Below are 15,510 nucleotides of genomic sequence, written 5' to 3'. Positions count from 1 at the left end.
GGTTTCTCCTGTGCGACAAGTTTTAATTTCTGTTAAAGTGACTCTGTTACCTCCATCTCTGTATAATGGTTCTTCACGAATGATAAAAGAATGTAATCTCTGTGGCACCGTCCTATAGTTCCAGCCTGTTGCCGAATGACCCCCGACCTTTGGAGTGTTTTGGCCCTTGTGTTTGGCCCCTTCTCTCTTTCTCTCTCTCTGCTCTTCAATCTTCTCCTCCCGACTGTTGCTCGTTCCACTCCTCTTCCTACTGTAGCATCTGTGCACGAGACGCTGTAAATGGTCAATTCTCGTATGAAAAAGAGCATCCTCCCCCCCCACCTCCTCCTCCTCCTATCTGCACTACCTTTTTGGCTTGCTTGAGAAAATGGGAGAGGGCGACGTCCGATTGCAGATTGGCACGGCGCACTGGTCGTTTGCATACGCAGACTTGAAAGTTCTGACGCCTCTGCATTACGCAGTCAACTGCATGACATGATAGACACGTGAAGAAGATTCTGACTGTTTTATCTCGTTGCCTATCATGTCAGGTTCCGGACTGGGTAAAGTGTAATTCTGTTCTGTTTTGTTTTTTTGTGCAATGGTTTGTCCACTAGTTGCTTGGCACTTTATTTGTGGCTTCCTGGCTTTTGAGCAGGGACTGTTCTGCCCGATGTGAATGCTGACTCTTTCACTACAGATGTGTACACCGGAGATATTTTCATGTCAAAGAAAAGATGAATTCTCTATTTTCCTTTGTAAACTATATTTTGGCTTATCTTGTTAATTATTTTATTTTATTTTTTGTTCTTTAATCTGTGAAGATTTTAGGAGATGCAACACTAGAAAGGGCTTACTCCAGTGCAGCTTGCGCGCTCGTGTTGGGAAGGAACGGCGCTCCGAATGTATTTCTCTGGTGGTCATTTCCCCCCCCCCCACACACACACACATCTGAGTGAGTCACGTACAAACGGTGACATTAAAACGACCCGAGTGCAGTGGTTAGTTTCAGCCTCAAAAAGACTCGACACTCACGCTGCCACTAACAACGCAACAGTGCTGCCTCCGCAGTCTCACCTCCTGAAATTATCCAGACCCTAAAACGCAGGTGACATGACGAATGTGTGATTCCTGTCAAAAGTCAAACATGTGCAGTTCTCCTGCAGAACACCGTGATCTACCAGATGTGTACAGCTGCTAGAAACATGGTGGATAAAGCACGGTGAGCTGCAAGATGTGTGAAGGTCACCAAGTTGTCATCACCAAGTGATGACATATGAGACCAGGACATTTCACTCGTCACACAGAGGGAACAGCAAAGGTTAAGAGTTGGATTTAAGCAGCTAATACGACTTTGATTAAAGTTGGAGCTAGAATGTCACTCAGTGGAGCACAAACCTCCGCCCAGGCCCCACAGTCTTATAGGGAAAACCAATTAAATTCAGGTTTTATTTCATCAAGATCCATGAATTATTCTCTGAGAATACGTAAAATTGTGCAATCTTGACGAAAAAAACTAAAATAACCTGGATTCCTGAAGTCTGCAACTAAATGTTATGGATTCTTCCCTGGGTTGTTTCCCACTCCACAAAATGTCATTGAAATCGTTAAGTAGTTTTTTGCAGAATCCTGCAGACAAACAGTAAAAATAAAAAAGATCGTTTTTTAGGGTAAAAGAAATACAACCTTTGTTACATCTTTACTTCTCACATGTAGACTTTGACTTTTCATCTTAACACTTTGCATTAGTGTCACTAAATCTAGTGAGTCTGAAACTAAACACTGAATTGTTAAAAATAAATTCTGGCCAACGAACTAAAACTGGAGGTCAATCTTTCAAACACGAGAAGGACGGATCAGCTCAAATCATCTTCCACGTCTCGTAAATCATTGACATTTCACTCACTTGCTTCTTTTAGGTTGAGACTCCACTTCTCTTTCTAGCACAGCCCATGTTTCCGTTGTGTTAAAAAGCCTTGATTCTAAATCTGAAAACGCAGATGAGTGAAGCTCAAACAGGCGTCCTGTGTTTCCTCGGTCCCGAAAACAAAAGCTTAGAGTTGCTGCTCAGTCGTTTTTCTGCTTTTTCCCTGAGAGCTTTAGGTCTGAATAACGTGTCCCTTTAATAACCTGGGTTTTCTAACCACAATTCATAGAAACATGTAAAAGGTTATGAAAAAAAAAAACACAGTTTAAGTTCCACTTCAAGCTTATAGTGAGAATAGCATTATAATCACTGTTGTCCTGTAAGTCGTAGTAAAAAGATCTGTAGTTCTTTATTTGTTGCCGTGATTCTCCTTATGTGACCATTTGTTTATAAGAGGAAAGAAAAATGTCAATTAAATTGAATGTGGAAAAACAGATTTTTCTCTGCACACGTCTTGATTTGCAGAATAATATCAATTTAAAAACAAAATGTCATCTGACAACATGGCAGCAGCGTGTTGCTGTGGACATGCATGATGTTTCGATCCTGTTGTATATTGTCTTTGCTATCGTTTCTATTTTGTAATCTGTATTTCCAAATGCAAAATTTAACAGATTATTTTGGATATGTGCATGCTTGTGAAATGTGCAGAATGTTGATTTCCACTAAAAGCTGTTGAGTTTGAAAAAAAAAGGTCACGTCTGTTAAAGTCACATTTTTTCCCTTGTTTATAGAGGATAGGAATGAATATATGTTAAATAATATATATTACTTCATTTATGGAGCGCTTACTATACTACACTTAACTGTTCTTGCACTTGCTAATACTCAAAGATGTTATTTTTTTCATTATGATTTCATCCATATCGGTTATTTTTCCCACACTTAAAGCATTTGACATGTTTGCATTTTAAAGCTACCTCTCAAATTGATTATTTCACAATTGATTTTAATGCTAATATTCTATGATTATTGATCAAAATCTGTATATTTGAATATAAACAATCACCAGTGCTGCCAACACTAGCACCAGTAGAGCACATACTTTCACCAAGACCCTACATTTATTCATAACTCACTCATTTCCCAAACACCCATATATATCAGTCCTCTAAACATGCCAGATTTGTTTCTTATCAAGATGGATGAATTATTCTCATCTAGTTAAAAGTCTAATCAACAAAAATGTTGAAAAACATCTCGCAATGTTAAAGACACTAAAAAACAAATCCACACCAACATTTAATGGGTTCTTACTTGATTCATGTCCCGCCCCTCCACAAAATTCTATGGAAGTCAGCTGAGTAGTTTTTGCTTAATCCTGCCAACGTAAACACCACTTCCATGATGGAGGGTAAAAGAAGTTAAAATTCAGATACTGCACATAATTTACTAAAATCCACTTTTATTTGTTTGGAAGAATACAATGACAGTTGTAAAAATATAGTTAATGATATTTAGTTGCAACGTTATTTTACACACATCTCTATAGAAAAAACGATGAATTTCTGTTGAACATTTAATTTTATATCGCTAGTTCCCTCTGAGGAGTTTTTACAGCCGCAGAGTTTCTTCTCCTCCAACACGAGTCTTTTCATCTCCCTTCAGACACATTCCTCTGACTTTTGTTCGTCGGTTTTCTTTCTTGGACTCAGTTGTGCAGTGGAGAGTTCCCTGAATTCCCGGGTCATGTCCCCCTGTCCCATCAGCCCACCAGATGGACCTGCTGAGCTCTGTAGGTGTCAAAGTCCTCGGGAAGAGTATCTGAAACAAAATGACCACATGAAAGTTAATTTAGTGTCCGAGCAGCCGACAGGAATATGGAGCTGGAACATTACTGGAACATCTACGGCTGCATTCACACCTGTATTGTTTATTTGTATTTGGCAAGCGAGTAAAACGTGCAATTATAATTTTACACTTTTAGTTCATATTTGACTATTTGCAAATGGATTTGTAACAATTGAAGGTTGACTGGCCGCAGTCGATCGTCTGTGACGCTGGACTCACCGTTGCAGCGATAACGCAGGTTGGCCCAGATGATGTTCTCCTGCGAGAAACAGAAGACTCCGAGTCGGCCTCCTCTCATCGTGGTGTCGATGATGACGCCCGTGTCTGCCACCATCTGAGGACCCTCGTAGAAACGAACTCTGAAAACATCACACAGTGAAGAATACAGACTTTTACGTTATTGTGTCCGTAAACAAGACAAATCTAGAAACAGCTTCGATATGTTTCTTTTTCTCTTTGCTAGCACTTAGCAGTTTGTCTTTGTGCTAAGCTAAGCTTAACATGTCAGGGACCAAACCATAGACTGTATAAATATGGACGACGTCGACATGTCCACTTTCTCCAACTATACAGAAATGAAGAATAAGCCAAACTTAGCAGAAAAACGAGCACTTGAACGGAAATCTGTGTGATTAAAAACTACCTAAAATTATGTAAACCATCTCAAAGAACAATTCTGTGTTGAGTCCTTTGATTTCTTAGCTGGGACCAGGTCCTGTCTGTTAACGTGGAGGAGGCAGCGGCCTACACATCAGTCAGCCACCAGGGGGAATTTAGATCCTTTGGCTTCATTTTGGGGAGCCATCATGTCGTCCATCTTAAATACAGTCTACGGACCAAACTATAAAAGCACATTTCCCTAAACGTCAGTACCTGATGTAGCCGTCAGCGGGCCGGTGTTGGAGGAACCAGCGGTACGAAGTCTTGTCCTTCCAGCCGACGTTACGAGCATCCTTCCACAGGAGTTTGACCTGGTCGCTGGTGTCACCGGTGTGCCACAGGGCGTTCCTCAGGTTCTCTCCTGGACCCGTGTTTGACTTCACTGCCTTTTTTTAAAAGCACAAATGACAGTGTGAGTCTCTGGATAAAGTGATTCCTTGACTCTTTGATCACAGCAGATCATTATTGTTCAAATCTTTAGGAAACATGGATTATTGTCAACTTTAAACACACATGCGATAAGTTAAGATACAAAACCCTCGGCTAACAGGCCTCTAACCCAAACAAAGATATGATGTCTTACTGTAGAGCCTCTGACTCTGAGAAATACTGGTAGAGTAAATCAGTCTCAAGGAATAATTAAATAAGGGTTTTACCTTCAGTTGGATGCCGGGTTCGGCCACAGCTCTGAACGGGTTCGCCTGCCAATAGATCTGCTCCACTTGCTTCCACATCACCACGTAGAAACTGGAGCTGTCCTGGTAGCCGAAGATAAATCCTGCGTAGTCGTCGTCTGTGACTGTATTTACATGAAATGTCCCTTCAAAGTCCACACCGCTGAAAGCAGTGTAACCTGGGAGAAAAATGTTTGCACACGTGTAACTACGGATCTTGATGGACCAACAGCTACTGGAGAGTCGATACTTTTCATAGAAAGATTGTTTCACAGCCCAAAAGCTATAATTTTCCAAATAGAAAAATCTATTCTTTTAAATAGACGATACAATGCACTTACCAACAGCCAACCCAGGATCGCTGTTCATCGTCTGGACGATCTCTCGTCCCTGCACAAACAATAAACATGGGTTTAATAGGGATTTACTCAGATGAAGACATATTATGGGACACAAAATTGAAATACAACAACAGAAAATGAAAAACCAACTACTCCACCTGGTTCAGCACCACCCAGTTGGGGTCGATCTGTGCATCTCCCTCTGGATCTAAAACGACGGTCTGGTACTCTCTGAAGTCTGTGAGGGTGACCTCAGCATTTTCTGGACAAACATCGATGGAGTCGACAATGGTGTCGTTGTCGAAATCCCTTTCACATACGTTACCCACACCATTGCCTGAGAAGATAATTGCAATAAAAGAGTTTTAGAATGGATTAGAATTTCTCGGTTAATGTGTCAGGAGAGGAACCCACCATCAGAGTCCTCCTGCAGAGGGTTCGGGATCAGGCGGCAGTTATCAGGACCGGGTGGCAGCAGGTCAGGGATGCCGTCGTTGTCGTCATCGTCGTCGCACTCGTCTCCCTTTCCGTCTTTGTCCGTGTCGAGCTGAGAGCTGTTGATGACAGCTGGGCAGTTGTCCCGAGAGTCCTGGTGGCCGTCACCATCACTGGATCGAGGAAAGTTTGGTTTGGTTATTTTTATTTCCTCGTTATCCAGATAAATATCTGTGATGCGACTGATTAGCCCACACGATACCTGTCCTTGTTGGTGTCGCAGGGGTCTCCGATCAAGTCGTTATCCGCGTCCATCTGTTGATTAACATGCAAAAACAGGAATTTAAGTTTTTCTCTCAGATGTTACCGCTCCGTGGAATGAAACATTCTTCCAGGGAAATTTTGTGTTTAAATTACTGTTACGATGTTTGGACACGTACACTATTAAGTTTAGTTTGTCAATATGAGAGAGGTATATGCAACCAAAAGTGAAAAAGTATGGAAAGCCAAACAGTCCAAAGACACGTGGTTTTGAAACCTGCAAACTAAAGGTAAACAACATGCTGATAAAATGTTGTGGTGTTTTGTTGTTGCTTTGTTTCCAGAAACAAGAGACGTCTGACCTGGTCGGGGTTGGGAACATAAGGACAACTGTCGCAGGCGTCTCCCACTTTGTCTCCATCTCGATCTTTCTGGTCGGCGTTGGGAACCCGTTTGCAGTTATCCTGGTAATTGAGGATTCCTGAAATTAAAATGATTAGTGAATATTCAAACTCCAGCCTGGTTTGTTTTACTGTAGTTTTACATATGTAATATATATAATATCAGTGAAGGAAAAAAAGCCTATTCCAACATCAGAATTCTGGATTTTCAATAATGACCAAAAGACTCAAATAACGTCATGATGTTGTATGGCTCACTCACCATCGCCATCAATATCTTCATCGCACTCGTCACCAAATTTGTCCACATCTGTGTCTTTTTGGTCGTTGTTTTTCACAGCACGGCAGTTGTCGCAGGCGTCGCCGAAGTCGTCCTCATCGATGTTCCTCTGATCCACGTTGGGCACCAACACACAGTTATCCTGCAACAAAGGTCTTTTAGTCTCTGCAGGTGATGTTGAATCCTTCTCATTTGCATCTCTTTTAAACCTGATTAATTTTCATCTCATTTTTTTATGCATGAACCTGCATGTTGAGGATCCCGTCTCCATCTGCGTCCTCGTCGCAGGCGTCTCCCATTCCGTCACTGTCTGCATCATCTTGACCAGAGTTGGGAACAGTGAGACAATTATCCTGTGGAGAAATTTGCTCACTGTTAATTCAAGAAGAATCAGGTACAAAAAAGTTAAGAAAAGTAGATTAAAGAAAGAAGTTAGACTCAGTTTTTCATTTTAGCACCCCATGTTGGTATAAGTGTTGTTTCTAGTACACTTCAAACTTTTACTTTAAGAGAACTTAAGGATCATTATCAGTGTCCGACAAAGAGTCGACTAAAGTCCACTTACATACAGTGTATCTACATCTACATACAACATGTGCATACGTTATACTCTGCAGATGACTAACACAGTCTGTTTTTGTATCTTGGACATAGAGGAGGTTTACCTTGTTACAGTTCTTCTCAGGACACTCCAGTTTCTCATCGGGGATACCATCAATGTCAATGTCAGAGCCACAGAGGTAGCCGTTACCAGCCCATCCAACTCCGCACTGCGAGGATGGAAAAGGTTTTATGAACTGTGCAGACTGTTTTCTTTGGCCCTGTTGTGCACTGCAAACATCGTCAGATGGGCTTAAGTCTTCAAACAGGCCTGTGGTTTTACAAGATCTGGCACAAGTGCTGAAAGTTATATTTCAAAGAGTTGCCTCAAAAATGGTTTTCAGCTTCATATGAGCTCAGCTGCTACTGTTATACATTTAATACTCTACCTGACAATATGTAATAAAGTGAAAATGTAAAAATGTGAACTTTTGCTCTGAGCGAAGATGGTTCGCTCAGAGCAAAAGTTCAACTAAACTAAACTCAACTAAAGGTTGAATTTGTTCACCTGACACTCGATCTTTCCCTCTCGATGAACGATGCACTCGGCGCTGGCGTGGCAGGGGTTGGGCTGGCCGTTCCCACAGGCTCTTTCAGGCTTGCAGCCACGTCGCTGATCGCCAATGTAGCCCGTCTTACAGGGGCCGCACCTGAACGAGCCCTGATGATACATAAATGTACTGAGTCCATGAGCATCAGTGTCATTGAAGTTCCCACCCTTTCAGCCAATAGGACAAACTGCCTTCTGATGGGACTCTGCTTTGTGATTGTACTGTCATTGTCCAATCAGACTCGGGTGTCAAGACCGGGTCTTTTCACAACAACACAGAAATCTCTGTAGAGTGAAGGTGAGGGGTGGAGCAGCAGGCAGAGGCAGGATGTAACGTATTATTTCTGCTGCAGATCATGTGTTTTTGTTTACAGCACATCGACACACTGCATTTATCACCAAATTATGGGTGTCCCAGATATTTGTAATCTTTTTGGTTATTTTTTTTATCGTTTCTTTTAAACGTCACCTAAGCCCACTTGCTCGCGATGAATCCTGCGGAGAATCTCCTACTGTTGTGCAGCCCCTCCGGAGAATGTCTGGAAATTCAGTGCATGTCTGAAAGCAGCTAAAAATCCACACTCACATTCACACCTACGGACAATTTAGAGTCATCAATTAACCTAACACCAATCAGCATGTCTTTGTACTGTGGAAGGAAGCCGGAGTACTCGGAGAAAACCCACACAGACACTTAGAGAAACTCCACAAAGAAAGGTCCGGGCCAAGCTGGGATTCGAACCGGGAGCTTCTTGCTGTGGGGCGTTGGTGCTATGAAGTTTTATATTAGCAGCAGATTTCCCTCAAACATGACAGTCAGCGATTCCTCGTGTTTATACTCACAGGTGTGTTCATGCAGACTGAGTTTTCCACACAGCCTCTGTTGTTGGGGCCCTCACACTCGTTGATGTCCTTGCACACCTTGAAACAGGGAAGAAAGAAGGTTAAAACTTGAGGTTAAAGGCTTCCACGTCAGGACTGGACCAGGAGGCAGAAAGAAAGTGAAGTGTTGAGGATCAAGGTGCAGTCCAGTGCACTTTGTTTGAAATATACTGTAACGTACAGGACCGGAGTGAGGAGGTGTTAAATCTTTTTTTATTTAGCATCTTGATAATTGTAAAAAGATAACATTGTGTAGTTATCACTGTAGGTATCTGACTCTTGAGTAGATAATCAGTCTTGAACTTTTTCTTGATCCACGACCAAACAATAATTTTTTTAATTTAGTATTGATATTGATATTTTATGCAATACTACTATTAATAAGTACTAGTACGCCATTATTACACACAACTGAAATTAGCAGTTAGCATATGTGCATAAACCTGAGATCCTAATACAATAAATAAAATTACAAAAAAGGCTGTGATGTGTTAAAATGAATTAAATATTTTGTTTGTTACGTTATTGTTTCCTTCTGTTGTAATAGTGATAGTGGAATTTGCAGTTTAAAAAAGATGAACTGTGTGTGTGTGTGTGTGTGTGTGTGTGTGTGTGTGTGTGTGTGTGTGTGTGTGTGTGTGTGTGTGTGTTCACCGTGGCTGACCTGCTTGTTGGCGGTGGCGTATGCGAAGCCGACGCCCTGCACCTGGGGCCCAGTGTATCCAGCAGGACAGGAGCCACAGCGGAAGCCCGGGGAGGTGTTGATGCAACGCACACCCATGTGGCACGGCATCACTGTACACTACATACAACACAGAGACACAGTAAACAGACGCACACCTCAGGATGTTGTAAGAGTATCTATCTAACTAACTAACCTGATAAGTGCACTTTCAGATCATCTCATATTATATCTCATATTGTTTCATATATCTTGAATATTGTAGGTATATTAATGTGATGTAACTTATCATATCATACTGTGTTATGTTGTAAAATAATACAGTTTTATTTCCTCTGACGTACCTCGTCCACGTCCGAGCAGTGGGTACCGTTACCCTCCATACCGTCAGGACAGGGTCCACACTTTGGACCCTGAGGCGTCTCCATGCACGTCACCCCCGGGTGGCAGGGGTTGGGGACACAGGAGGGACGGGGCTTCATTCCTCCCATCCCTGAGGAGAGAGACGATAGGTGAGTATCTTCTGTCTTGGTGCATTGACTCAAATCCATGCAAAGATATTAAACTTCCATTAACACAGATACGTAATACAGTGTTCTCTCCTAATAATATTCATGTATTTGTGTTGTAAGTCTTTAACTATCTAAATTGAATCTAGGGAAACAGAAGTTAATAAGTACTGATGAGAGTTTGTGTTTGGCAGATCAACTCACCACAGGCTTCACACTCCATCACTGTGTTCTTCATGAAAACGATCTCTTTAATCTGAAAACACAAAGGATCAATAACTTATTATCAAACAGTAAATACACACCCACACTGAGCACTGACAGTGTCTTCTCCAACACACTGCCCCTGCTCTTTAACCTTTATGATTTATTGATTTATGTATTGATCATGATCAGAGGTGCGTTTAACATTTAGCTCAGTGTCACATGTATCTGCAGCTAAGAAGCATGGAGCACAGCTGAAAAAGAGGGTGGAGCTGCTGACTGTGTGAGTGAAGGTGGTTTACCTGTTGTTTCAGAAGCTCTTTAATCTCAGCCAGCGCAATGTTCGTCAATTTAATCTGACTGATGATTTCTCCATCTGGATATGAAAAAATTCAACATATGGTTAGACTGACATCAATACAGAAATAAGTGTATGTGAGATCCATCCATCCAATAAGCGATATAGGTGAAATAAATGGATGGGTGAGTGAGCGATCGGGAGATGGAGCCAAAGCAAGGTCCTGTCAATACACTTGACCAATCGCGAGTCAGTCTCAGCTGTCAATCATCAGGTTTCACCATCAAATAACTAATTAAAACCAAGCTTCATAGAAACATGAGCACTTGATCAAACACCTGTGTGACAAGAACTTCTGAAAATGACAGAATTTTTTTTCCAGAAAAATTTATTTAATTTGCACTTTGAATTTGGTCCATGTCCCATTTGTTAACATGGAGGAGGCAGGATTTATGACCCATTCTGCAGCAAGCCACCAGGGGGTGATTGAGACACTTCAACTCCACTTTTGGGGGGTTGCCATGATGTTTCCAATGGCAGCTGCGTGTTGTTTCAATTTTAGCTCTTGCCAAAAAGGGTGAACGTCCTCTAACGGCCAAGTGTCCAACACACGTCCTCCTCAACAAGAGGACCCACTGCCTGTCTGATACCAAACTCCAATACCTGACATTCCTGAGTCACCACAGACCTCATGTGTATCCACAGCCCACACATCCACGGGAGTCACAGATGATTTGATTGATTTTCCAGATACAGAATGATACAAGATTCTCTGGAAGATATCAGGCTGCATGCTTACAGGAACCACAGTCCGTGGGCGTCCTTGTGTTTCTACGAGTAACGCACTAAGAGTCCCACCTCTCCATATGATCTGGATTTTCCGTGAAGAATATCAAGTTTCAAGCATCTCAGCTGTCCTACAATAACTTCTTTTCCCCGCTCACCCCAACCGGTCGAGGTAGACGGCCGCACTGAGTCTGGTTCTGCTCTGGTAATGAGTGTTTTCTCTCCGCAGGCACCAAAGTGCTGCTTATTGTGGGAACTGTTTGGTTTCTGTGATATTTTTAGGGTCTTGACCTTAAATATGTAAAGTGCCCTGAGATAATGCATGTTAGGATTTGGCACTCCATGAATACAATTTGATTTTATTAAAAAAAATAAAGAAATAATTTCTTGTGAATTTGAATCATAAGGCCTAGTTGTCTTGTGATTGGCTGATAAAAAAAATCCGAAATTCAATCCGACAGTTACAGACCAGAGTTTTGTTTCTGGTCACAAGATTCATCCTCTTTTTTTTTATTTATCTCCTGCTAAATGTTCACCCGTCTTCTGGTTGCTGCTGAGCACCAAAACTAAGCAGAAGTTATGAACCAGTTCAGGGGATAGTTTTCTGTTCTCATTGTCACATTGTTTTCACGTTACCTTTTGAGACATCGTCATTATAAAAACATTAATTATACCAGTTTTACAATTTCTCAGATTCCCAAATCTCCAAAATCAAGCTGGAAACCAGTGTTGAAGAGACGTCTGATCGCACTGCTTGTACTTATTTGACCCAAAGACCCCAACATCCCTCCTTCAATCACTTCAGACGCTGCCCCTTCCCCCTGAGGAGCCGTACGAGGGCCGAGAGCTGCTGAGCGGGAAGCTCAGGAAATGTGTTCTTCTCATTAGCTGCAACTCTGTTTACTGAATGAATTCCTCAGAGCTGCAGATAAATCACTCTGCTAATAGAAAGGTTGGTGGGATCCTTCACGCGGCGATCGAGTAAAAGTCAAATACGTGGCTACGTGATGAGGTACGATTAAAAATAAAGAAATAAGAATAAGATGATGTTGTTTTGCAAACAAATAAAGCAAATTAATTCTGATTAGTTTAAAGGACGTTTTCTGTCCTCGTGTTCGGCAGCTTTCAAGTTAGATCAATCAGTTTTAATTTGAATGTTCTCCAGCACAAAGTTTGTGTTTTAGCTTTTCAGATGAGATTCTATATTGATGATGTGCTTTTGTGATTTGTCACATCATCATCTGTCTTTTTTATGTTTTTTTGCCATGTAGTGAAATGGGGACAGCACAGGTCCTGACCTACTAAAACAAGTATAAGAGGTAGAACAGGGTTTTGTGTCTCACCTCTCTGTCCCTCTGTGACGTGTCCTCCCATGGAGAGCACACAGGTCAGGACCAGGAGCCACAGGATGGTTTTACCTCTGGTCATCTTCACGTCTCGTCTCGCTCCGTCCTCGAGCTCAGTGTCAGTGCTCCTCGTGCAAACCTGGTTCCAGCATAGTTTTCGTCGTTTGTCCCCTGCTTGGGTTTTATACCGCCGCCCCAAATCCCCCACCCACACCCCTACTCCCTGACTCACATCCCCAACCCTATGTCCTGCAAATCACTTAGTAGAGAAGTCCAGGAAAACAAGGACAGGGATTGAATTGCACAACATGCTCACAACATGGTCCCTCACATATTATAGAGGCATCAGTCTCTGTGTGTTTTCTACAAATACAAATTGGGTTTTTGGTCGGTTGGTTTTCTGACCAGACCCTGAACCAGACCCTGAACCAGACCCTGATGCAGACCCCTTCGCTCCAGTCCTTTTCAATCGTCACTTTGGATTTTGGACGTCACTGAGCCTCAAAAGGATCAACCTCAGTGTTTACAAATAACATTGTAAAATATTTTGTCAAACAAATTTCCTTGAGAGTCCTTGAATATTTCCTGCAGGTGCCGGACGACAAAATCCATGGAAGTTCAAACCGACATCTTAAAACTTGCATGAGGTCCTTTAACTTCCAGAGATGTTCGAATAGAGACACTTGAATTATTTTATTTGTCTGTTAGCACGATTACGCAAAAATTGCTTTTCTTGAAACTTGGCGGAAGGATGTGAAATGAGCCAGGAAAGATCTCATAAAATTTTGGGACGGATTCTAACAAAGGGGTGGATCCAGGATTTTTTCCATTTTGTTTAACATTGCATTTTTGACCTTTTACACAGTGTAGATTTTGATATTGGATATTTGCTCAAAGACAAAGAGACGACCTGTCCTTCTGCTGAATACCTCGTCCTATTAAAGACAGTTTGGAAGCTCTGTGGTTTGGTTTTCATGCGGCTCAGTGAATTTAACGTTTTGACGTCGTGGGTTCAATCCTCCATGAACTTACCAGCAACACCCACATGAAGCTTTAAAGGAGTTTAAAAAAAAAAATGGAGCTCAGTTTTCTCAGGGCGAATAAATAAGGTATGTCATGGGAGTTCTTGGAAGTTCTGAGGATGTGGGTTCAATATTTACGAGGCTCTGAGTATTTTATGTCCAACATCCAAAGTAAAAATCCAGAGACATTGACTAAGTGGATGTCTCGTAGTGTGTGAGGACAGTTTGAAGGTTTGAGGTTTAGATTTCAACCCTTATTACTGTTAGTAAAGAAGTCGACTCTCATCACGTAGATATTTGTCAAAAAAATAAAGTGAAAGTTTTATTTCATTTAACTTTTCGTTGTCATATAGTCCAATTGTCCACGGTTGGTAAAGAGAGAATGTATACGTGTGTGTGTGTGTGTGTGTTTGTATTTGTCAGTAATGGGAGCAGCAGATGTTGGTTACATTCCTCACAGTGAAGGCTGTTGAGGCTTTGCTTCAGATCACTTTGAACAACTCTCACCACCTCCACTCTCGCTCCGTCCTCGCCTGCTGGCTGCCTTGCCCAAAGGAGCAGGGAAATTCTCACTCTCTGGAAAAACAAACACGACACCTCATTATTGTCATCGTACAGGAAAACTGGACCCTTAGACACAGAATGAATATTATATAATTCAATTCTAGTTTGTTCAGTGATGTGGAGGGAACCACTGGTCATTTACAATCCCTTCATTTAAGGTTGAGGCCTCTTCTGTCCTTTAAGCAGCTTTTCTGCAATGTTCAAATTTAACTTAGTACATTTACCAACATACGTTTAAATTTACTTTACAATCAATATTTACTAATACTTTGCTTTTTAAAAACAACTCCCAACAGTGGACAAACTGATGAGTTAAAACATTTTGTTTATTTGTCAATTAATTAATTAGTTTGGACTGTCAATTATCAGAGGAATGAATGAACTAAAACAGTTTTGATAAGTGATTATCAATTTGGTGTTTTTCAAACAAAGAATTTTTATTTATTTATTAATTATTCCTCATTCTTTCGTTGTGTTGTTGGTTTTTCTTGCTTTTATGTTTTGACTTTTATTCCACACTGGGTCGTTTGCAGAGAACCATCACTTTTAATATCTTCAAATGTCTTATTGTGTTTTTATTGTGTATAAATATATATATTTCTTCTGTTTTGATGATGTACTTTTGGTTAAAAAAACAGATCTTTTATCTCCCTTATCTTCTGTGCTGCTGTGAGGAATGTTAAGGTCAAAGGTCGAGTGTAGCGACCTCCTGCAAAGTTCATCAGCAGTGTTTTATTGCCTGTGTTTGTCAACACAGCAGGAGACTTCAGAGTTTCTCAGGTCGTGACCTGCCACTGACCTCAGACCTCACCTCTCACCGCTCAACAGCCTCACAGTTACATAACAGACTTTATGAGGACTGTTACTGCCGACTCCTGCACCAGTGTGTGTGTGTGTGTGTGTGTGTGAAGCCACTCAGGGAAAAGATGTGAGTAGTAAAACACGTCTTATTTTTACAGTTACTTCGAAAGTGAAATTAATTAGAAATAAATTAAGAGGGTTCCTCAGACTGACAAGTTCATCAAAAGATACAAGGTCGTCACAATAACCAGATAGAACCAAAAGATTCGACTCACATATGAAAACACATAAACCATATGGACGACTTGACAACCCCCACAAAGTGAAGCCAAAGCATCTTGATCACCACCTGGTGGTCATAAATCCCACCTCGCCAATGTTAATGGTTGGGATATGATTTTTATTATTATTTGATGAGATAAAAAAACAAGGTGAAATGTCATGATTGAAAGCTAAGACTGACTCGGGACCTCGCTGCTGCTTCTCCATATCCAGACTGCTAATGCTCAAACTCTAG

The 15,510-nt window shown here is 41.4% G+C and overlaps 1 protein-coding gene across 1 annotated transcript; it reads right to left on the bottom strand.

Annotated features, from left to right (window-relative positions):
• Nucleotides 1-3,293: 3,293 nt before the first annotated feature.
• comp (cartilage oligomeric matrix protein) lies at nucleotides 3,294-12,809 on the bottom strand. Its single transcript, XM_034582168.1, has 19 exons — nucleotides 12,604-12,809; nucleotides 10,479-10,552; nucleotides 10,177-10,228; nucleotides 9,808-9,956; nucleotides 9,446-9,583; nucleotides 8,743-8,820; nucleotides 7,858-8,010; nucleotides 7,415-7,519; nucleotides 6,995-7,102; nucleotides 6,732-6,891; nucleotides 6,431-6,549; nucleotides 6,070-6,122; nucleotides 5,787-5,980; nucleotides 5,531-5,709; nucleotides 5,373-5,421; nucleotides 5,014-5,210; nucleotides 4,571-4,743; nucleotides 3,917-4,056; nucleotides 3,294-3,670 (listed from the first exon to the last, which is right to left on the bottom strand). Exons 1-19 carry the CDS (start codon nucleotides 12,686-12,688, stop codon nucleotides 3,612-3,614), a joined length of 2,265 nt encoding a protein of 754 aa, XP_034438059.1. The 5' UTR covers nucleotides 12,689-12,809; the 3' UTR covers nucleotides 3,294-3,611.
• Nucleotides 12,810-15,510: the final 2,701 nt, after the last annotated feature.

Source organism: Hippoglossus hippoglossus, chromosome 4 (assembly GCF_009819705.1).
Source record: "Hippoglossus hippoglossus isolate fHipHip1 chromosome 4, fHipHip1.pri, whole genome shotgun sequence".
NCBI classification, from domain to species: Eukaryota; Metazoa; Chordata; class Actinopteri; order Pleuronectiformes; family Pleuronectidae; genus Hippoglossus; species Hippoglossus hippoglossus.
The sequence above is the reverse complement of the archived record's forward strand: the minus strand, read 5'-3'. Positions and strand labels throughout refer to the sequence as shown.